At 40.9% G+C, this 22,793-nt stretch overlaps 1 protein-coding gene across 1 annotated transcript in view; it reads left to right on the plus strand.

Annotated features, from left to right (window-relative positions):
* TFRC (transferrin receptor) overlaps nucleotides 1-22,793 on the plus strand; it is a gene marked incomplete in the record, with an annotated part of 151,954 nt that overhangs the window by 92,728 nt on the left and 36,433 nt on the right. The window contains 11 exon segments of the mRNA XM_077487593.1: nucleotides 674-767; nucleotides 1,857-1,979; nucleotides 2,108-2,218; nucleotides 3,627-3,766; nucleotides 5,122-5,270; nucleotides 5,365-5,484; nucleotides 12,771-12,856; nucleotides 14,786-14,849; nucleotides 20,501-20,568; nucleotides 20,661-20,725; nucleotides 20,971-21,052. Coding sequence (XP_077343719.1) covers nucleotides 674-767; nucleotides 1,857-1,979; nucleotides 2,108-2,218; nucleotides 3,627-3,766; nucleotides 5,122-5,270; nucleotides 5,365-5,484; nucleotides 12,771-12,856; nucleotides 14,786-14,849; nucleotides 20,501-20,568; nucleotides 20,661-20,725; nucleotides 20,971-21,052 — 1,102 coding nt within the window.

Consider the following 22,793-nt stretch of genomic DNA (forward strand, 5'->3'; position numbering starts at 1 on the left):
CAGATGCATATAGTATACAACGATGTGTACGGTCATGTTTAGTAAGTTCACATTTTTTTGTAATATAAATGCACATGGTTTTGCATGTAAAAAAATGTGCATTTTCATTTTACCATGGAGCATAGGAAGCATAGCACTTGCAATTTGGATTGCAATGTCAGGCTCCTGACATTGCACCCGTGTGTGTGGAAGCCCGTTTATCTATGCTGTTTTTAACTTCTGACTGTCACAGTGGGGGTGGGGTGGATGTGAGGCTGCTGCATTAGTTACACTGAATACTGGTGTAATATTTTACTGAAGGTGAACTTTTTTTAAAGCATGCCCGGCCGATACAGCACTATCAGCACTGTGATCTTCAATAATAGTGTTAACTAGTATTTGCTCATGCTCACAAGTGCGCCACTAATATGCATATTGCTTAACATCTAACCAAGGTGTGAACCAGTCTAGGTGAAAAAAAAAAAAACTCTGGTGGTCCGCTTCTCCTCTTTTCTACAGTAGGTGTAAGGGGGTTGCTATGTGCAATATCGTAAGTGTGTTGGCTTATTTTTTTTTTTTTTTCTTTTTCTATTATAAATTTTGACTTTAATATCCCATTTTTATTTTTGTTTTAGAGTCTTTCTTGTCCACTTTTGTCGGTAACTAGCTGAAATGTTTCTTGTATTTTAAACAGATTGAACAAAGTACAACTTTTTAAATCTGATGGTCTAGAGGCTGACTTTGCGCTAACTTCATATGTGGCATACAGCCCTGCAGGTTCTGTTACTGTAAGTTGATGCTCATAATTTCTCATTGAAATCTTTCTGTAGAACATATGAAATCGCAGTTTACAAGTAAAGAGATGAGGAAGACCTCATCTCTTGCATCCACAAAATGGTACAAAGATTTTACTTGGACTGCATAGTGTCAGAGTACTGTTACTGTTGAATTAAGGCATTGTCTGTAGGTAAGACTCTTGACTATAGCTTTCAGATTCTTGATTTGGTAGGGGGGGGTTTCTTGTTTGTTGTGAAAATAAAAGTATCTTTATAGTGGGGGGAAAAAAGGCTAGTTGTACTTTAAATGGTTACTGGACCACCTGAAGTTAAAGCAGAACTCAAGTCGCTCAACTTTTTTTTTTTTTTTTTCCTCTCTCAACCACTTGCCGAGTGTACAACTTGCATATATGGAAATGTGGCACTGCTGTGCAGGATCACATATCTAGTAAGTGATCCTGCACTTCCAGGTAGGGGAAATACTTATAATTACAAAATGTGTCTTTTTGCAGAAAAAAACAAAACAAAATCATTGTCCGTTAAAGTAACGCAGTGCCATATCGCAAAGAAAGTCTGCTCATGGAGGGGGGGGGGGGGGGGGGGGTTCTGTGGTTAGTTTGTGTCATCCCTTTTTATTTTTCTTTCTTTTTTTTTTTTTTTTTTTGGTGCTGCAAGCACTCCCTGGTCTCTGGCCTAGGCTGGGCCATGCTGTCTCATGGGATTGCTATTAGTTGCGCGCACACACACACACACACACACACACACACACACACACACACACACACACACACACACACACGCGCTCCCTGGGTGTTATATTGCCAATATTCCCCAGAAGCTTTCTTGATTTCCTTGCATATGTGCAAATTCACTCGTGGATGTGCCATTGGTCATGCCAGCCATTACAAATTTTTAATGGTGGTTTTTATCTACACAAGATTCTTGCTGTGGCTAGAGTTCAAACTGGATGCTCAGCTACCATGAGAGTTGGTAGGGCAGGGGAAGCGAAAGATTAAATGTTGCTAAAATGCTTTTAAATTTAAGTCTGTGTCTAATGGATTTAATCCTTTTATTTTATTTTTTTATTTTTATTTTTTTTAGGCTAGCCTTGTGTACGGTCAATATGGTCTTCCACAGGACTTTGACAATCTGCGTTCTAGTAACATTAACATGACTGGTGTATTGGTTCTATTACGCTCAGGAAAAATTAGCTTCTCTGAAAAGGTAATTTTATCTGTAGCCTGTTCTATATCCATTGTGCCTTTTGGATATCTTATGATATGTAACCGCTCCTTCTTTCTTTCCCCCCCCCCCTTTTTTTTTTTTTTTTTTTTTTTTTTTTTTTTTTTTAGGTTAGAAATGCTGAACTTGCTCAAGCTGCTGGTGTCTTGATATATCCTGACCCTTCTGATTTCACCTTTCCTTCTAATGCTAATCAAGAAATTGAGTCTCCTTTTGGTCATGTAAGTTAATAAGGATTGTTTAAGAGCTTGTCACAAAATTAATTCGGCTTTTCATAAAGGTACTGTAGGGAATAGCATGCAATTGCTGAAGAGGAGATTCTTGGCATAAATTTTCTTTTGTTTTTTAATAAGAAAAAAATAGCATTGCTCATAGCTATATTATCCTGCAGTCAACTTTCTCCATACCTTCAGCTGTCTGTCTTCTCTCCCCTTTTCTTCAGATTTTACCTTTTTATTGATGCATATCCAGTGGAAGGCTCACTGCAGCACTTAAACATGTGTGCACACTTCAGCTGTCTGGTGTTTTCTACAAACAAAATGTGATTCACTTGACGTGCCACAATCCTATACTCTTCTTACTGGCATATATTGCCTGTCGTTCCATGTCTGGTTTAGCTAGGGAAGAAGCTGGTCAAATGGGAATTGATTGGCTTCATTGAGGCCCATGGATGACATTAGGGGTCTATTGAACCCATTAGTTACATGCACATAATAAAATGCATGAGGTGGGTGTGCCTTTGTGCAATATGGGTATCATGGTGCATGCTGGGATAGAGGCAGTATGCGAAGGCCATAACTTTAAACCAATGACTGAGTTATTATTTTTTTGTGTGTTAAGGGCATTTAAAGCATTGCCTTTTATACAAGTTCCATTTTTACCACAACCTTCAATGCTAGTCCCTCTACTCCATTGTAAGCCTCTTCACTGGAATTACTTTTTACCATATTCTCATTAAACTTTCAAAGACATCCTTTGTAATGCTGTTCTCAAAACCAGCATAAAATCTGACACTGAAGGTATTCGCTAGTCACTGGTCTAGTGCTGTTCCCTCTGTATCAAGGATGAATTTGTTGTGTTATTTACAGCTACATTTGCAAGAGGGGTCATTTATTGCCTGGGCAAACAAATGGGTAGTACACCACTGCAATACATGCAACACATTTAAAGACGCACATGTCCTCATGTTATGCAGTATGGGAAAACTACCTGTTTGATCCTGCAAAAAATGCACTTTTGTCTTCTGATGACATAATGTGAGTGCTGCACTGAAATGCAATCACCCTGCCCAGTTCTTGTTTGCTGTACTACCAAGCACCACCTCCATTATATATTGTACATGAGGATGTGGTGAAGTTGATTTGTAGCCCTGCCAGATCAAACTTGGGCAGGGTTGAGACTACTTGGAATGTCAATGCTAAAGAAGCAATGTTCACTTTGCTGCAGAAAGTTAGGCTCTCGCTAGCATGCAGCATTTCATTTTTAAAGAAACAAAACCTGAGGGAAGTGTGGGTGGGGTATTTGCTCCTCCTGCCCCCCTCATAGACTGGGTGAGGTACAAATGTTGAGTGAAACTGTAGTTAGAATTTTAAAAGCTTGATTTTTGTGTTTTTCTTTCTTATCCCGAAGGCCCATTTTGGCACTGGAGATCCTTACACACCTGGCTTTCCATCATTTAACCATACTCAGTTCCCTCCATCAAGATCCTCTGGACTGCCAGGAATTCCAGTTCAGACAATTTCTAGCATGGATGGAAAGAATCTGCTTGGGTATGATAACTACCAACTGGTTTCTACATGTACAGTAGGTCTAATTTTTTTTGGACTGTAGCATTAAGATGTTGGTACTGTGAGCTGTATCTTTTGTATGGGGCGTGTGAGGTTTGTTTAGGGTTTTTGTTTGTTTTTTCTTTCCAATTAATGTTTTTGAAACTCTAGGTGGTGTGGGTGTTTTTTTTTTAGCAAATATGCAATGAGGACCTTTATTGCCTAGCGCAGTGATGGTAAGCCTTGGCACCCCAGATGTTTTGGAACTACGTTTCTGATAATGCTCATGCAGTGTACTTAAGCATCGTAGGAAATGTAGTTCCCAAGGTTCGCCATCACTGGCCTAGAGTCTCTGCTAAAAACAAACATTTTTTTTGGGGGGGGGGGGGGGGGGGGGTTGCAACCTCACCTAGGGGCAGTATTCTCCCACTGACCAGTCTAGCCCTCTTAACCACTTGCCGATCACTTCACGCAGATATACTGCTGTAGAAGGGCCTCGTACAGGCAAACTAACATATCTGTACGTTCTTCTTTAAGAGAAGCGGCGGGTATGCGTGCCCACGGCAAGCTCCGTGGGGCGGACTCTATCGCCCAATGTAAATAAGCATCTCCCTGTTCTGCCTAGTGACAGTGTCACTGATCTCTGCTCCCTGTAATCGGGAGCAGAGATCAGTGACGTGTCGCACACAGCCACACTCCCCCCACAGTTAGACACACCCCAGCACACACTTAACCCCTACACTGCCACCTAGTGGTTAACCTCTTCACTGCCAGTGTCATATACAAAGCAGTCTGTGCATTTGTATAGCACTGATTGCTGTATAAATGACAATGTTCCCCAAAAATGTGTCGAATGTCCAATGTGTCTGCCATAATGTCGCAGTCACGATAAAAATTGCCAATCGCCACCATTAGTAAAAAAAAAAAAAAAAAAAATGTCATAACTATCCCCCTATTCTATAAACGCTATTGCACAAACCCAATCGCTTATTGCAATTTTTTATTTATTTATTTTATTTTTGTTTATAGCGCAAAAAAAACCGGGGTGATCAAATACCACCAAAATAGCTCTTTGTGGGGGAAAAAAACGTCAATTTTTTTGTTGGGAGCCATGTCGCACGGCCGCACAATTGTCAGTTAAAAGGACGCAGTACCGAATCACGAAGCGCTCTGGCCAGGAAGGGGGTCCATTTTTCTGCAGCTGAAGTGGTTAAAGTCTGAAGGATAGAAAACTGACTTTTGTTTTTAAAGAATCCCTGATGTATATTTGTGTGTAATTAGAAGAAATCTATCTAGCCTCTTGCATAAAATATATATATATAATTTTTATTTTTATTTTTTTACCTCACAACCTTCAGAAAACTGGACAATAATGGTTGCCCAGTAGATTGGAAAGCTGGCTGCAGGCTTAAAGCTCCGTATACTGTTAAACTTCAAGTGGACAATGTTGTGGCTGTAAAGAAAATTCTCAATGTGTTTAGTGTTATCAAAGGCTTTGAAGATCCAGGTAATTTGGTGTGAGTTTGTTTTTTTTTGTTTTTTTTCCCCAGTTTTTGTATAATGCCTAAACCAGTCAAACTCCTTATTCTTGTCTCCTACAGATCGTTATGTTGTGATTGGTGCTCAGAGAGATTCCTGGAACACTGGTGCTGCTAAAGCAGTGGTTGGCTCATCAATTCTTTTGGAAGTTGCCCGTGTAATAACGCAGATGGTTAAAGAAGGCAAGTATATGTGTACATCTTGACTTTTGTTGCATGGTCAATTCAAACTAAAAGTAATTTAGTTAAAGCCAGGTGCTGTGACCCAAGTCACCTGCTGGCTTATTTCTGACCCCTCTGGTGAAATTTACCTGGCTTGGTTATAGCTCACTTTAGGTTTTCTGCTTGTCCTATTACATTTTAGAACTACATATAACGAATCCCTCGAATTTGTGTTGAGCATGCAGAACTTGTTTAGCCCCCTGGGCAACCTAAGGAACCATTTAGGGCGTTTAGCATGTTACCCCTTAATCTTTATATTTTATTGTAGTTTTAGTATTTGCTTCTTTAAATACAGAAGAAATGGCTAGTTGATGTGACAGCCCATTTTCTTACCTAAAAAGCTTGGTAAAATTTTACTTAGTATTGTAGTTTAACCACCTCCCACCCGCTGTATTGTCAAATGACGGATGGGTGGTAGCTCTAGTTCATGTGATGTTTCCCTGCAATCGGTGGTGCCCTCTGTCCCTGGGAAACTGCGCATTACTCATCTTGGTAGAGTCACTGATGAGGCTCTTTACTCATATGTCCAATCACATGTAAATAAGGACATGCCGGTTATCAGCGTTACTTTCCTTGCAACATGTAAAAGAAAAATGTGTGGTACGCTGTCTCAAATCTAGAAACACAAGCCCTTGCCCAACATAAAAGCTCAATGGGTTAAAGGAAAAAGTGTGTGTGTGTGTGTGTTAATGTTTACATACCCTGGCGGAATTGAATTCATGATTTTCTTGCCCATTTTTCAGGGACTATGAATAACACAAATACATCTTTCAATCTTGGTTAGTGTTTGGCTGAAGCCATTTATTAAACTTATCTTATTAAAACTTATTACTTAACTTATTAAAGCGGAAGTAAACCCATTGATTTCAAATAGTTTCAAAAAACAGTTAGCATTTTCGGCATGCCGGGAATTTAACTGTCACATTGGCTGTGCTCTCAACCAAACTGTCAAACCATCCAATGGCTGGGGTCATAACTGATCACATGTGCAGCATCATGACAGTTAAAGTGGTTGTATACCCACATTTTTAACTTTTACCTACAGGAAAGCCTATAATAAGGCTTACCTGTAGGTAAAAAAAATATCTCCTAAACCTGTACGGTTTAGGAGATATTCCCCTCGGTATGCGCCGCTGACTGCAGCGGCGCATGCGCACAAGGGGTTTCTCGCCATCAGAATCCGGCAGCAGCCGAGCGGCCGGACTGAAATCTCCCACGGGCATGCGCGGGAGTGACGATATCGCGGCTCCGGCCACTCACAGCGCCGGAGCCGCGATACCCGGAAAACGCTGAGGGAGCATGTCAGCTCCCTCGGCGTGGATCGGGCCAGATGTCGGGGCCTCGTTCTAAGGTAAGTATTTCGTAATGAGCTAGTATGCGGTGCATACTAGCTCATTATGCCTTTTTGCTTTGCAGGTTTAAAAAAAAAATAAGTGCGGGTTTACTACCGCTTTAAAGATTAAGCAGAAGCCACGATGGCAGCTTCCTTGGCTGAAAATAGGAGGGTTTACTTCCACTTTAACTGTATTTTTACTATTTTTAAATCGTAATCGCAACAGGAACTACCCAAATGACCCTGATGAAAAGTTTACATACCCCAGTTCTAAATTCTTTGCCTGTCTTTCATGAACTGCATGTTTGAGATCTCCCCAGAGTGGCTCAATGATATTGAGGTCAGGCGACTGAGATGGCCGCTCCAGAACCTTCACTTTATTCTTCTGTAGCCACTGACAGGTCAACTTCCTTGTGTTTTGGATCATTGTCAAGTACGTCCCATGCGTAGCTTCCTGGCTGATGAATGCAAATGTTCCTCTGGTATTTTTTGATAAAATACTGCATTCATCGTCCCATCAATTTTTGACCAAATTTCCTATGCCTTTGCAGCTCACTCATCTCCAAAACATCAGCGATCTACCTCCGTGTTTCACAGTAGGCGTGGTGTACCCTTTTTTTCATTATAGGCCTTGTTGACTCCTCTCCAAATGTAACATTTATGGTTGTAGCCAAAAAGCTCACTTTTGGTCTTATTACTCAAATTACTTTGTGCTAGAAGGTTTGAGGCTTGCCTCTGTGGTTTTTGCCATATTGCAAGCAGGATACTTTGTGGCATTTGCATAGTAATGGTTTTTTTCTGGAGACTTGACCATGCAGCCCATCTTTTTTTCAAGTGCCTCCTTATTTTGCATCTTGAAACAGCTACACCGCATGTTTTCAGAGTCCTGTATTTTCAAGTTATTTATGGGGTTTTTCTTTGCATCCTGAAGAATTTTCCTGGCAGTTGTAGCTGTAATTTTAGTTGGTGGATCTGACCGTGGTTTGATTTCAACAGAAACCATAATTTTGCACTGCTGATTGGCATTCTCAATTCTTTGGCTATCTTTTTATATCCCTTTCCTATTTTATACAGTTCAACTACGTTTTCCCGCAGATCCTCCTTTTGACAACTCCTTTGCTTTCTCCATGACTCAGAATCCAGGAAAGTCTTGACAGACCCTTGCATCTTTCATCCAGTGCTGCATGCTGCACTGAGTCCAGAAACTCGCTTACCTTTTTTTTACTATATATAGATAGATAGATAGATAGCGATATATTCATAGATAGCGATATATAGATATAGAGAGAGAGAGAGAGAGAGAGATCACAGGTGAGGATGGTTGCCTTTTTTTAATAGCCACTCAGACCTCTTTATGTCAACTTGTGTGCATGTCAGTCCAAAATCACCAGGGTATGTAAAGTTTTTGATTGGGTTGTTTCTGTTGCCATTATTGATTTGCCAAGGTATGTAAACTTGTGAGCAAAACTGTGTGTATGTATTTCAGTGTTGTGCATAACAAATCTGTGAAATTACATAAGTGTTGAGTATGATAAATGACTGTCCTAGATAAATGTCCAAAAGACACCAACTGTTGGTGCAAGTCTGAAATACACATTCACATCAAATAATCCAGGAAATCATGTAATCCATTCATAGTGTGACACTAATGTGTCAGGAACCCTCCGTGTGCAGTGCCTGCTCACCCTTGGGTTTAAAACTATTACAGGTTTAACCTCGCCTTTTTTAATGTATCAAAGACTTGCTATAGCTCTGGTTAAGGATATCTTCCTCTTATGGCAAATTTTAAAGTTGAACTTCTCTTGAGGGTGGACACAGGACAAAAGGGGGAAAAAGCGAATAGCGCAGTATGCCTTTTTTTTAAATGATGTATTTTATTCCAGGTTACACAACCAATCCGCTTCCTGTGTAGTGTATATAGAGCAAAATTTAAACAATCCCCGGACGGTGAATTGCCTCCTCAACGCAATACTTCTGTGTCTCAGACACCGGAAGTGAGGTTGCTGGCTCCACCCAACACGAATAAACTACTGAGTAATAATTGCTTATCAAAAATTAAGGACAAACCCTGACCAAGCAATCTCAGAAGAGCTGGAGACCCTGATTTAAGGGGTTTCTCTGATCTGAATATAGAGGTGGAATGAAAATGGATGTTTTTTTCAATATATTATAAATTAAATTATAATATCTAACACAAAACCCTTATTCAAATTAATCTATGTGCAATCCTTTGGATGATATCTCGATAGCAATGTTTCATAATCAGAATGATCTAATATACGGTTTAGGACCATGTGAAAGTCTATTTTAATAGTGTAATGAGAAACTGGTCCCGATGAATCACCGCTCACTATAGCAACTGTTAAACATACAGGAGCTACTTAATGTGGGCATTCCACACGGCTCCCTACCCTGAGGAAGTCATTTAACCAGGGATGCAATGGGTCGGGCGTAGCCAGTGATGTCTCTTCCTGTGTCTCCAACACGGTAGTATTGTGGTGAGGAGGTGATTCGCCGTTCCAACGATTGTTTGTTTGTTTTATTTTGCTACTACATGGCAAGTGGATTGGCTGCAAGTAGTTTTTTAGCATACTATGCTATTCATTATTTTTTTTGTCCTGGGTATCCAGTATATCTACAGTTTAATTCTTCCATAAGGAAGATATCCTTAACTGGAGCTGTTCCAGGTATTTTATACATTAAAAGGCGGAGTTAAACCTAAGGTGAGCAGGTGTTGCACACGGAGGTGTCCGGTGGAGGTTTCCTGGCACGTTATTGTCACAATATGAATGGATTACATGATTTCCTGTATTGTTTTTGAATATGCATTTCAGACTTTTACATACATTTTTCAACTTGCACCAACAGTCGGTTTTTGGACATTTAGTCATTATCATACTCAATACTTGTGCATTTTCCCAGATTTGTTATGCATAGCATTGCTGGTGAAATTTTTTTTTTTTATATATATCTCTTTCGTCTTGCACAGGACACTACTGTGGGGGTTGATGTGAAGGGGGGCTGAGGACATTGCTGTGATACTGTTTTCATGCAAAATTTCTGAGTTCAGAACTACCTGTAGATCTGATAATCTTTGCAGTGACACAGGAAGGTTGGAGGTGAGAAATAGAGGGGACAAGGAGTAAAACTCCAAAACTTGTAACCTCTTTGTCTTTATAGACACTGATGTCCAGCCCCACACTTTAAGGCAGGGGTGCCCAACCAGTGCCCCAGGGGCCACATGTGGCCCGTGGAGCCCTCTGATGTGGCCACCAACCTCCTTCTGTGGGATGGCGAATTGGCAAGCCCAGATCATGGATTTCAGACCCGCCATTCCAGAGCATCTGTGTTAATGAAGTTGGCAAAAACGGCTGTGGAGCAGAGCTGTATAAGCTGATGCTTCCTGTATAGCGCCGTCTCTTGCCACAGGTGGAGTGATACCAAAGGCACTCTGCCGGGGACAGCAACAGCAGGCGATACTTAAATGGAAGACTGTTAAAGGTCAGTTTATTACTAAAATTGCAGTGTTTATACAGGCATATCTGTGCAGTGGTTACTGGGCTGCTTTCAAACTGATCCGCAGGTGTAGTGCACCTTCAGGTTACCTGCACTGAGGCATAGACTTCTCCTATTACCTGCGGGTTTGGTGTGCTTTCAGAAAGTGCACCACACCTGCAGGATATAATAGACGTCTATGGCAAAGTGTAGCTAACCTGCAGGAAAGACACAGGTGCACTGAGCTGCATAGTGTGAAAGGCCCCTTTCACAAAATCGGCCCGACCCAATCAGACCCTACATTCGCCTCTATGAAATGGCAGATGTAAACAGATTTGTGTCCATTTACACCTGCCTACCCCCGTTCTGATTCCTGTAAAAAAAATAAAAATATCAATCAATCCCCTTCCGTCGGGTTGATCGGATCAGAGGACCCATGGAGTAGAGTGGGCTGTGTCTGTCCGCTCTGCACGGACCTGTCATCTGCCTGCTCTGCTCATTGTAGCCCGCGACCGGTTACCAAGTCGATTTAAGTGGCCCCCACTCTTCAAAAGGTTGGGCACCCCTGCATTAAGGTCTCACTTTCATGCATCATTTTAACCACTAGAGATCGGCGCTATAGCCAAATGACGGCTACAGCACGGACCTCCTTTGCCGGGACTATGTCTATTGACGACGTCCCGTGCCCGAGCGGCCTGCGAGCTCTGTGATCAGGGAGTCTGAACCCGACCCCTTACCACTTGATCAGCTGTCAGCCAATGACAGCTGACAATGTGATACAACGGAGCCGGTAATCGGCTATTTTTACTCCTCGCGCTGACAGAGCCGGCGGCCGTGATCGGGACATTAAAAAAAGAGCCGGCGGGACATTAAAAAAAGAGAAAAAGAGCCGGCGGCCGTGATCGGGACATTAGTCCCAATCACGGCCAGCTTGCCAGTGCCACCTCAGTAATTAAGTGCCCCCCATCAGTGCCACACATCAGTGCCCACAGTGCCACCCATCAGTGCTGCACCCTAGTGCCACATATCCGTGCCCATCAGTGTCATCTACCAGTGCCCAGAGCCACCTTATCTGTGCTAATCTTTGCCGCCTTAACTGTGCCTATCGGTGCCCACCAGTGCCGCCTCATCAGCACACTTCAATGAAGGAGAAAAATGACCTGTTTGCAAAATGTAATAACTAAACATGGTTTTTTTATTTTTTTTTTATTTTGCATCTTTTTTTTTTGTTTTAGCAAAAAATAAACCTCCCCAGCTGTAATTAAATACCACCAAAAGAAAGCTCTATTTGTGGGAAAAAATGATAAAAATTTCATTTGAGTACAGTGTTGTATGGCCGCGCAATTGTCATTCAAAGTGCATCAGCGCTGAAAGCTGAAAATTGGTCTGGGCAGGAGGGGGGTTTAAAGAGGAAGTAAACCCTGATGAGTTTACTTTCTCTTTCATTCCCTGCAAAGGCAAAGCATAATGGACTACTATGCATCGCATAGTAGCCCATTATGTGTCACTTACCTGACACAGGAGCCAGCAAAGTCAGCGCTGTCCCCTGTAGTCCAGCACATCCATCTTCTCGGTGGGGTCTTGCAGCTCCGCCGCTGTCATTCGGCGAAGCCGCGATGATGTCACTCCTGCGCACGGGAGCCGACACGCGCGGCAACTCCATTGTTGGAAATGCCGCGCTCAGTGCGCCTGCGCACCGCTGTCTACGGCGCATGCGCCGTAGACAGCGTTGCCTGTCTTCGGGCAAATATCTCCTAAACCGTATAGGTTTAGGAGATATTTCTTGGACCTACAGGTAAGCCTTAATCTAGGCTTACCTGTAGGTCAAAGTGGTTTGTAAGGGTTTACAACCACTTTAAGTGCCCAGTAAGCAAGTGGTTAATAATGGTCTTGTGGATCTAAAGATGTTGCTCCTCTTTTTAAAGGCCATGTGGCACAAACCCTTTAGAAACAGGTTCTGCATTGCAACACATCGCCCAAAAAGTACTCTATGTGAACTTTTAAGAGACCCATGATGAGATAAGCTCCAGCAGCAATATACAGAAGAGACTTGAAGAAAAACTAGATAGAAAAAAAAAAAAAGTTGGCCTTGAATTTAATGCATTGTAAAATGCCTGTCGCCAGAAAAGTTGTTTAGGTTGTGGGTTTTTTTTTTTTTTGTTTATCACTTGGCATCACATTTTAAGATGTGGGGTACACTGAAACCCACACCACACTGCCCCCTACTACAGTTGGGAATGGACAGTTCATGAAGTGGAGAAGGGGATGTGTGGGGGGGGGGTTTGTGTTTGTTTTTGTTCCCCCATCCCCCCCCCCCCCCCCCAACCACCTGTGCCCCTTTAAAAGGATGACAAAATAATGTAGTCCTTATCATAGCCTGTTATAATTTAATTTTTATTTTATTTTTTTTTCTTCCTAGGTCAGTATAAACCTAGGAGGAGCATTGTGTTTGCAAGCTGGAGTGCTGGTGATTTTGGAGCTGTTGGTGCCACTGAGTGGTTAGAGGTAAGACTGACACCTGGAGTTTTCTTTGGTCTCTTCCGGTCATATATTTTGGTTTTAGACCTAAATAAAGCAAGTAGGGTGTGACAAATGGCTGTCAAACCAGAAAAGGTCTAATGCTTGTTTTTATATCGAACTTGCTTTTATCAAGTTTGAAATGGTTCTACCCACCTTGGGTACCAATGGACGACACTCTCTGTCAAGCGTTGTGAAGCTCCATTAATTTGGTCCCCCGTGATTAAATCCCTGTTGACTTCAGCTCCCACAGGGCTTGTGTTGCCTGATGCTCAGAAACATACAAGAGATGGAACACCAAAAGCTGATCAATTGCACATGGGATGGCTTCAGCTCCACCCCCTCCCAAACCACACTCAGTAAGGTGTTTTCAGCTGTCATAGGCTTAATCGTAGAGGTGGAAGTGGACATGTTTCAATTTTATGTATAATCAACCCATTGGAATCCAAAATCGGTTCCGGATCTGGCAAAAAAAGCCAGAACAAAGCTAGACAAAAGGAGGTGTAAAATATAGATATCTCCATGGCATGGGACTATGCCAAGTCCTAAAAATGCATCTACAGCACTTAGGCTTGATTTACATATATGCATGTTGCTTTTGAGCGTTTTTACAGTGCTTTTTGTGGTGCTTGTCGCGTTTTTGAACACACATTTTTACCGCGATTTTGCCGCGTTTTGCGGTTTTAATTTTTTTTACACTGTGGTTGCTTAGCAACCAGATATACAGTGGAAAAAAAATGAAGAAAAACCACGCAAAATCGCGATAAAGTGGTACTTGCGTTTTTGATGCAGGTCCATTGACTTCTATTACATGCAAAGCGCTGCATTTTGCATGAAAAAAAGTCCCCGACCCTTTCCAAAAACTCAGAGGCACAAAATGCATTGATGTGAACATGTTCCATAGGAACCCATGTTCAAAAAAAAAAAAAAAAAAAAATTACAGATGTGGAAACCTAAATGTATTTCTCATGAAGTTTCAGATAAAATTCTGAAAAATAAAAAGGCAACCAGCTGAATCAAAAGGGGAAGACCAAAGAATTAAAACTGAAAAGAACAAAAAACATTCTACACATGCAAGATGCTATACCTTATAATCAACAACTTTATTGACCTCAGTTTAAAAAAAATAATAATAATAATCTTAACTAGTTAATCTCTTCTGGACATACTTCCAAAGAGTGAACTTGTACATACAGTGCTTAGACCTGCCTCAGCACTAACTATTTTTATATATATATATATATATATATATATATATATATATATATATATATATATATATATATATATATATATATATATATATATATATATATATATATAAATTTCATTCTCTCTGTCACGCGGATCCTCCCCGCATCATATTACTCCTTAGGAGAAGAGCTCTCCCGAGAGGGTTACTTTGCACGTGAGCGCCCAAATCCAGTATTTGTGTCGAGACACTAATGCTGGACTCGGCCCCGGTGCCTGCGTCATTGGATTTGATGTGTTGCTATCAATCAAGAGCCAGGACCCCATGGAGAGAGGGACAGTGCATCCCTGCCGAGGAGCTGAAGGGGCTCGGAAAGTAAACGGGGTGGGGGGGTGTGTGACTGCCAGGTATTTCACCTTAATGCATAGGATGTGTTAAGGTGAACACAACCCCTTTTAAGCCCAGGAGTGACATGTGTTTGGGTGTGGTTCAGGAGGAGGTGGTGCTGCTGAAGCCTTCCTGTCATGCTTACAATGTGTTCTTCCCTCTCTCCCTTGCATGCTACTGATAAAGGTTTCTTATTTTTTTTTTTTTTTTTTGTTTGCACTTTGACTGCAGTTGTCTCCATTTTAAGCAGATATTAGGGTGCCGGTCTAGTGAGCATGTTGACTGACTGGTTGTTTTGGATTTTGCCTGTTCATCACAGCTAAATGCTTTCCTTGCAGGGTTACCTTTCAACTCTGCATCTGAAAACGATATCTTATATCAGCCTGGATGGTGCTATTCAAGGTATGATTTTATCATTTTAACGCACCACATTAAATATAACAGAATTTGAGACAGTAATTGATAACATGCAGTCAGGTATGTCTCCATGACAGTGTACATTGGGAGGGTTTACTGGTGACAACCCCAACTGTTCAGTGCTGCGGAGACACTTTTTACGCCTCTGAAGTGCTTCTCGGATACTCAGATTACTACCTATACATTCTATTCACGCCTTTACTGACTATTTAAGAATATTTTGAATACTGTGGGAGAAGTAAGCTGACTTGGTTTGATCCTACATAAGTGTCAGAAATTGTGTGTTCCTGAAGAAGTGGTTCTCCGTAAAATGTGTCGAGCTTCCGGCAATTCTTTGTATGTAGCCATCATGACAATAGTTGGGGTTCTACTGGTGACAACTCCAACAAAGAGTTAGGTGTTGGCGACATATTTGACTCCTGCAGGGCTCGATAAAACCCCAGGCGCCAGGTTGCCATGATGACCAGAAATTGTGTCCTGGGATCCTTCTCCCCTTCACTAGCTTAAAACAGCATTCTGATTCAATGGAGAGCTATTCTCTGTTCAAACTGACAGAATTCAGGCAGCCTGTTAAGTATCTTACCGTATAAACAATGTATCCTTCTTCTTTTTTTTTTTTTTTGGTTCTTGTATGAAAGAATTAACTACATACAGCCTTTAGCTGAAGTCAGTTTAACCACTTAAATACTAAACCTTTTGTGATACTTGTTGCTTACAAGTAAAAATGTGTACTTTCTACTAGAAAGTTACTTGGAGCCCCCAAGTGTGTGTGTGTGTGTGTGTGTGTGTGTGTGTGTGTGCGCCCTCCAGCTGTTTTGAAATTGCAAGGCTGGTTACAAGCATGACTCCCACAAGCAGAGGCATGATGGGATTTGTAGTGTTGCAACAGTTGGAGGGCTGCCAGGTTGAGAACCCTGTTCTGTGATGCTCCTTTCTCTATGGCCCTCACATTTTATACCATTTGGGATAATAAGCTCATAAAATTATAATCTTGGCTCAGAAGGTATGGCTTATTCTCCATTGGTTGGAAAAATCGAATGATTTACTTGGTGAGCTCAGTTAATATCACCTTCAACCACTAGGTGTGTCTGAAAAAGTGTTCTGAACGATTGGTTAAAAAAAAAAGTTCTTTCATACTGGGTATTTGCCTGTATATTGGGGCTGATGAGTATATATCTATATTATTCAGGGACTCCGGCAACTGGCAACAATCTACAATACACTCAGTATAAGTTTGATTAAACAATATCACACAATGACCGTCTATATGGATAGGTGCTTAACTCCTGCACATCCTATGAATACCTCTTTATCTTGGAACACATGCTAATATGGGTTTCATGTAGATGTCACAATTTGTCGTGTGTGTGTTTTTTTTTTTTTTTTTTTTTTTTTTTTTTTTAACAATGGGTATCTTAACACAATTCTTTGTTCTATATCATATTTTTACCTTATGACAGAGTACTCATTGGGTATGTAGATACTAAAATCATAATTGTATCTGACCCAGAATCTAATATAGAATTTGAATTTCTTATCCCATGTATTTTAAAATACCACTGAGTAGACTGGATTTAAATGTTTTCCGAAAGTGTTTGGAATGGACTTTGGCAAGGCCCAATGAAGATTTAGATAAGAGTTTAGCTGTACAAACAATTGCTGGCGTTTAGACAATGGATTCCGTTGGCTATCAGCACAGATGGTATGATTTTCAATAAAAACGATTGTCCTACCCATATAACCAAAATGTAGTAATTCCATTTAGACATGTTCATTATAGAATGTCCATATACTTGTGACTGGTGTATTATTAACCTCACATCTCTGCAATTGTCTGGGGAACCGCTCAGTTAACATTGGGTTCTCATTAGGAAGACTCTCTTGTCATTTAAAAATTGGAGTTATTTACCCTAGCTTTCCTTTTAATCAAAGGATTTGTTATTTGGATCTTAAAACACAAATTTGACCATTGTCAGCTGGTTTCGTGTAAGGTGGCACCATTGTTCAGGTTACTCTGTTTCAACAAGTTGTGTATCTTGATCTCAACTCTCCACTGGATAGGATAATTTAATCAGCCTTTTCTGTTTGGAGGTGTCATTCCAGGAGAGCATGTGCACCTCCTTAAAGAGGGATTCCGCCAAAAAAAAATATTAAAAGCCAGCAGCTATAAATACTACAGCTGCTGACTTTTAATAAATGGACACTCACCTGTCCCGGGTTCCAGCGAGGCCGCTCGGCTGCTGCCGCCGCCATTCTAGGTGAGGGAATCAGGAAGTGAAGCGAATCGGCTTCACTTCCCGGTTCCCTACTGCGCATGCGCGAGCCGCGCCGCACAATAGGAAATCTCCGCGCTGTCACTGGGACCCGTGTGTGTCCCAGCAGACAGCGCGGCAGGGCAGGAAATGGCGTAGACTCCCGTGGGAGTCTATGCCCAGAAGTGGGTGAAAATACCTGTCTTTGACAGGTATCTCCACCCCCCTCCCCCCTGAAAGGTGTCAATTGTGACACCGGAGGGGGGGGGGGTTCCGATCAGCGGAGGTTCCACTTTAGGGTGGAATCCCGCTTTAACTGAGGGTTACATGAATTGTGAGTGGTTTTTTTTTTTTTTTTTTTTTTTTTTTTTTTTTTTTTTTTTTTTTACAACCTCTCCTGACCGATTTTAACTTGACAGGGTAACCCATGTTTAAAATGTCTGTTTTGCCGCATTTACTTTTTAGAAGCATTTTTTTTTTTTTTTTTAATTTTATTTTTTCAAAATAGTCAAAAATGGAAAAACACCTTTTAAACGAGACGTAGCTAAATGTGAGTGCTGTGTTTAGGGCTTGACATGCCTCAACTCAGCGTCTGAACTCGTGGGTAGCTCTCACACTGTATTTGCGCAGCAGTCTTTTTTTTTTTTTTGGGAAATAATACACTTTAACCACTTGCTTACTAGGCCCTCCTGTCCAGACCAATTTTCAACTTTCAGCGCTGTTGCGCTTTGAATTACATTTGCCGGTCATACAACACTGTACCCAAATGACCTTTTTTATCATTTTATTTATTTATTTTTTTTCCCCCACAAATAGAGCTTTCTAAAAAATTTTTATTTTTTTTGATTTTGTTATAAAATGTTGTAAACGGGTAATTTTTTCTCCAGTGATCGGCACTGAAAGGTGGCAGTGATGGGCACTGATTGCTTACACTGCTAGGTGGCACCGATTGGCACCACTGGTGGGCATTGATAGGTGGCACTCATGGGCACAACGACAGATGCCACTGGCAGGGGGTATTAAATGGCACAGAGGAGGCAGATATGCCTCCTTCCTCATCGGGACCGATGTCCCTTTAACATAAACCGGTGATGGGCTGCTCTTCTTTTTTTTTTTTTTTTTTTTTTTCCTCTCTCCTTGTGCTCTCAGCGTGAAGAGGAAAAAAAAAAAAGGATCAACGAGCTTTTGTTTACATCAAGTGATCAGCTGTCATTGCCTGACAGCTGATCACATGGTAAGGGGCCGGGACTGGTCCCTTACTAGGATCGGTGATCAGCCGAGTCTTGGTGATCACAGCATGCACCGGGGGGGGGGGGGTTGGTTGGTTTTTTTGCATCTCTCTTCTATTGCAGACGCTTCACTTCCTGTTCCATAGCCAAACAGGAAGTGAGAGGAAATCCTTGAAAATGTAATGCATTGGGGACCCCTAGGTCACCAGAACTAGTGTCTACATTGGTAGATTTCCCTGCTATTACTTTTCTGGGGACAACCCAAAATTTGGTGTGGTGTGTTTTTTTTTTTTTTTTTTTTTTTTTTTTTTACTTTCAATGATCATGTCAAACAAGACTAATGGAGTGAATCTCCTTCACGGGGACACAGACGGCAATAAAAACCTAATGGGTGTTTTATTACTTCTCCATTCTATCCAAAACTGAAAGTTCTAGTTTAACAACTAGAGGTTGTGTGGGGAGCGCGCTGGTCCCGGCCCCTTACTATATGATCAGCTGTCAGCCAGTGACAGCTGATCACATGATGTAAACAAAAGCTCGGTGGGGTATTCCTTCACCCCCCCCCCCTCCCCGATCACCGGCTTATGTTAAAGGGATGTCGGTCCTGAAGAGGGAGGCACATCTGCCTCTCTGTGCCATATAGTACCCCCTGCCAGTGCCACGTGTCACTGTGCCCACCAGTGCCACCTAATAAAAAATGCAGAGGTGATAAAATACCACCAAAGGGAAGCTGTCTGCGCAATTGTCATTCAAAATGCAACAGTGCTGCAAGCTAAAAAAAATTGGTCTGGACAGGCAGGAGGGGGGGTTTAAGTGGTTAAAGGATAATTTCACTTTTCATAATGAATAGAAGTGTTTTCTAATGCCATTCCTGGCCCAGCCATCCCAATGTGCTTTTCTCACTTGCCTTATTCACATATTTAGAATCTCGCATCTTTTTTTGGATGGATTTTCAGATTTACATCACTTCCTGTAGCAGCATTCAATTCCTGTTGAGTCATCTCCCAGAAGCCATCACTTGTTGCTTCACAGAAGAGGGCATGCTGGACCACACCCCCTCATTACAATTCTACCTTCCACCCAATTCCCATACAGTATCATTTTACAATCTCCTTTTAGATTTCCCATCAGCTAGCTGTCTGATTTGCTACAAATTGAATGGGTTTTTCAGATGTCTTTCTATTCTATAGTTTTAGGTAAATCTAAAGGGAATTGTACAATCAGATTTCATAGTGTATAGCATCTTTACACAAGTACATAAGAGGTAGTGGACAGAGATGCTCAGTCTTGAGGCCTCATTCACATCTCCACCTACCAACAAACTCATTACCGCGTGCGTTTTTATGTGTTTTCACTCACCCTGCGTAAAGCAGCCTGTTCACTTGAATAGACTTGCACTACGCGCAACAATAGCCTCAGAGAAGCTGCAGAACTATCTTTTGGAGCGATGAATGGTGCTTTACTGCAGTTTTCAGCGTTTGCCGCACTTGGGGAGCCTTTAACATGTGGTGACAACACACGATGCATATTTGCAGCATTTATGAAACTCATGGCAAAGCACGCTTTTTTTTTATTTTATTTATTTATTTATTTTTTTTCTGTGCAGTTTGCCAAGCGTTTGGAAACAGAGATATGAATGGAACTGCATTGTTCTTTAAGTGTACCAATTGCACTTTCAGGCCCCATTCACATCTAGAGTAGTGTGACTGCATGTTTTTTGGCTTGGTTCTTTCCAGTGACACACGGGGCAGCCAGTCACGTGTCTTTTTTTTTTTTTTTTCTTCTTCTTCTTCTTCTTCTTCTTCTTCTGTTTAGTGCACCATTTAACAATTAATGACAATGAACGCACAGCTAGGCAGTTTTAGGTGTATAAATGTAGCCATGCAATTTATTGTATAATCTCCCTTTAGCTTTACCATAACTATATATAATGGGAGACCCCCATCAATCCAATCGGGCAGGGGGGATGGGAGCTTGATTTTAGAAAAAAAGGTAAATTTGGCCTTTAAGTACTTTCTTTGCATGAATTGCTTATTTTCAGCCGTGGCAGTCACTTTTAAAAGGTCAAGTTATTGATGGCGGTTGATGGATTTAACTTGGAAGGGTTCTTGTTGCTTTCACATGGCTAAGGTTGTTTGTGGTTACCCCCCCTTAGGTGCTGGACCACTTCAAGTGTTTGGTAGCCCTCTTATGTATACTATGATCCAAAAAACATTAAAGGAGGTAAGGATATTATGTGTTTCTGGAAATTTAATGAACCAAACCTGGTCTTTAGCACCTTGCAGCTGGTAATTCTGAGTTATGTTTCCATGCAGGTCTCTGACCCTAGTTCCAACGGTGATGCAAAACTTTCTGAAAAAGTGGAATCCAAGAATTTAATGTAAGGAATCCAGACGGGTCACTTTTGCATGGGGATTTTTCATAATTGATGCATCTATATATATATATATATATATATATATATATATATATATATATATTTTTTTTTATATTACAAAATCTGTTAATGTGCTTAGGCTGCTAATGTGAATACTGTTTTTGGGGTGGCTGTTAACCAGACTCTTCTTCTTTTTTTTTTTTTTTTTTTTTGGTCTAAATTGTTTTTGTCCCCTCTTCTTCTAATAGACGACCTTTGTCAATTGCTGATTCGGCTTACCCCTTTCTTGCCTATTCTGGAGTTCCTTCGTTATCTTTCAGCTTCGTTAAGGTAACAAATGAAATGCTCTCCCAACTTTCCTGCTAGTTTGCGATTTGTCTCAAGTTTCTAGTTTCTAAAATTTCTGTTATAGCAACATTAAAATTTTTTGTTTTTACTTGAACGTGGCTTTTTAAAAAAATGTAATGGGTATTCAAAGGTACCGTATTTATCGGCATATAACGCGCACTCCCCTCCCCCCCCCCCCCCCCCAAATCAGGGGTGCGTGTCATACACCTATCCTCTTCTGCCTCTCTATGGCTTACGGGTATTTTCGGCTATCTTCGGCCGTTCTTGGCGGCTTTCGGAAAGCTGAAATGTGCACAGGACATCCGCTCTGTATCTAGGCAGCGCCATTTTTAAACGGCAAACACACTAACGAGCCTGCAAATGACTGACAAGGCTGCATTGATGGGCATTTAAATGCAAGTTGTTTGTTTTTTTGTTTGTTTTTTCCTCCTAAACTTGGGGTGCATGTTATACGCCGATAAATACAGTAACTCTTCACTAGAAGACCTTTTTAATGCTGGTGTTTGTAAGATACCTTGTGCGGTCTGCTCCAACGTGTCTTGGGATTGCCTTTGTCAACTCAAAAATACATTCCACAGTTCATACAATGCAAAGGGCACACCATTTTAGCTGGTGGTGTCTGTATATCATTTTTGGATGTGGACTGGTGAGTAGATGTCGTCAGTCGTTTTAAAGAAACCCTGTTTATGTATTGGCTTGTTTACTTTCTGTCGCCACAAGAGACCGCTACCTGTGGTGTATTGTGGTTGCCTGACATGGATTGTTTGTTCAGATACCTTCTTCCTGAGACACTGCATAACTTCACTGCATCCTTGAAGTTGCATCAAATGAGTAAAACATTTTTACTTTCACCACTACCATGCTGGGTAGTCTATTGAGCGGCGGATGTACTAAGCAGACGTTTCTACCATACGGTGATCTCAATGAGCCATTCCACTACTGCAGCCAGAACACATGCATTTTTAGCACGTTTTCAGTTTTGCGCAAACACTGCAGTCCATTTAACATGGTTTCCTATGGATATAGTTCACATCTGCACTTTATGGAAAGGGCTAGGGACTTGGTTTTTGGTTCCATAAACTTCAATGGTTTAAAGATGTGTATTGACAAAATCACTTGCAATATGCAAACTGCACAAGTGTGAATCGGGCCTTAAATGTTTAACCTCTCAGACCCATCAAGTTTCTGACTACTATAAAGGACCTATACTGTGTGACTGACATTTTACCCTTTTGTTTGCCATATTGTGATTTTTTTTTTTTTTGTATATTGACTACTGATGGGCCTTGGTTAAATAATATCCCTACCCCTTTGGATTATTTAACCACTTACAGACCGGACCATTTTGCTGGTCAAAGACCAGACCACTTTTTGCGAATCGTCACTGTGTCGCTTTAACTGACAATTGCGCGGTCGTGCGACGTGGCTTCCAAACAAAATTACTTTTTTTTTTTTTTTTTTTTTCCCACAAATAGAGCTTTCTTTTGGTGGTATTCGATCACCCCTGCGTGTTTTTTTTATTTTTTTGTTATTTTTTTTTTTTTACGCTATAAACAAAAATAGAGCGACAATTTTGAAAAAAACGCATTATTTTTTTTACTTTTTGTTATAATAAATATCCCATATATATATATATATATATATATATATATATATATATATATATATATATATATATATATATATATATATATATATATATATATATTTATTTATATTTCCC

This window comes from Lithobates pipiens, unplaced genomic scaffold, assembly GCF_037356315.1.
Source record: "Lithobates pipiens isolate NorthernLeopardFrog02 unplaced genomic scaffold, aLitPip1_a1.2 Scaffold_18, whole genome shotgun sequence".
Taxonomy (NCBI): Eukaryota; Metazoa; Chordata; class Amphibia; order Anura; family Ranidae; genus Lithobates; species Lithobates pipiens.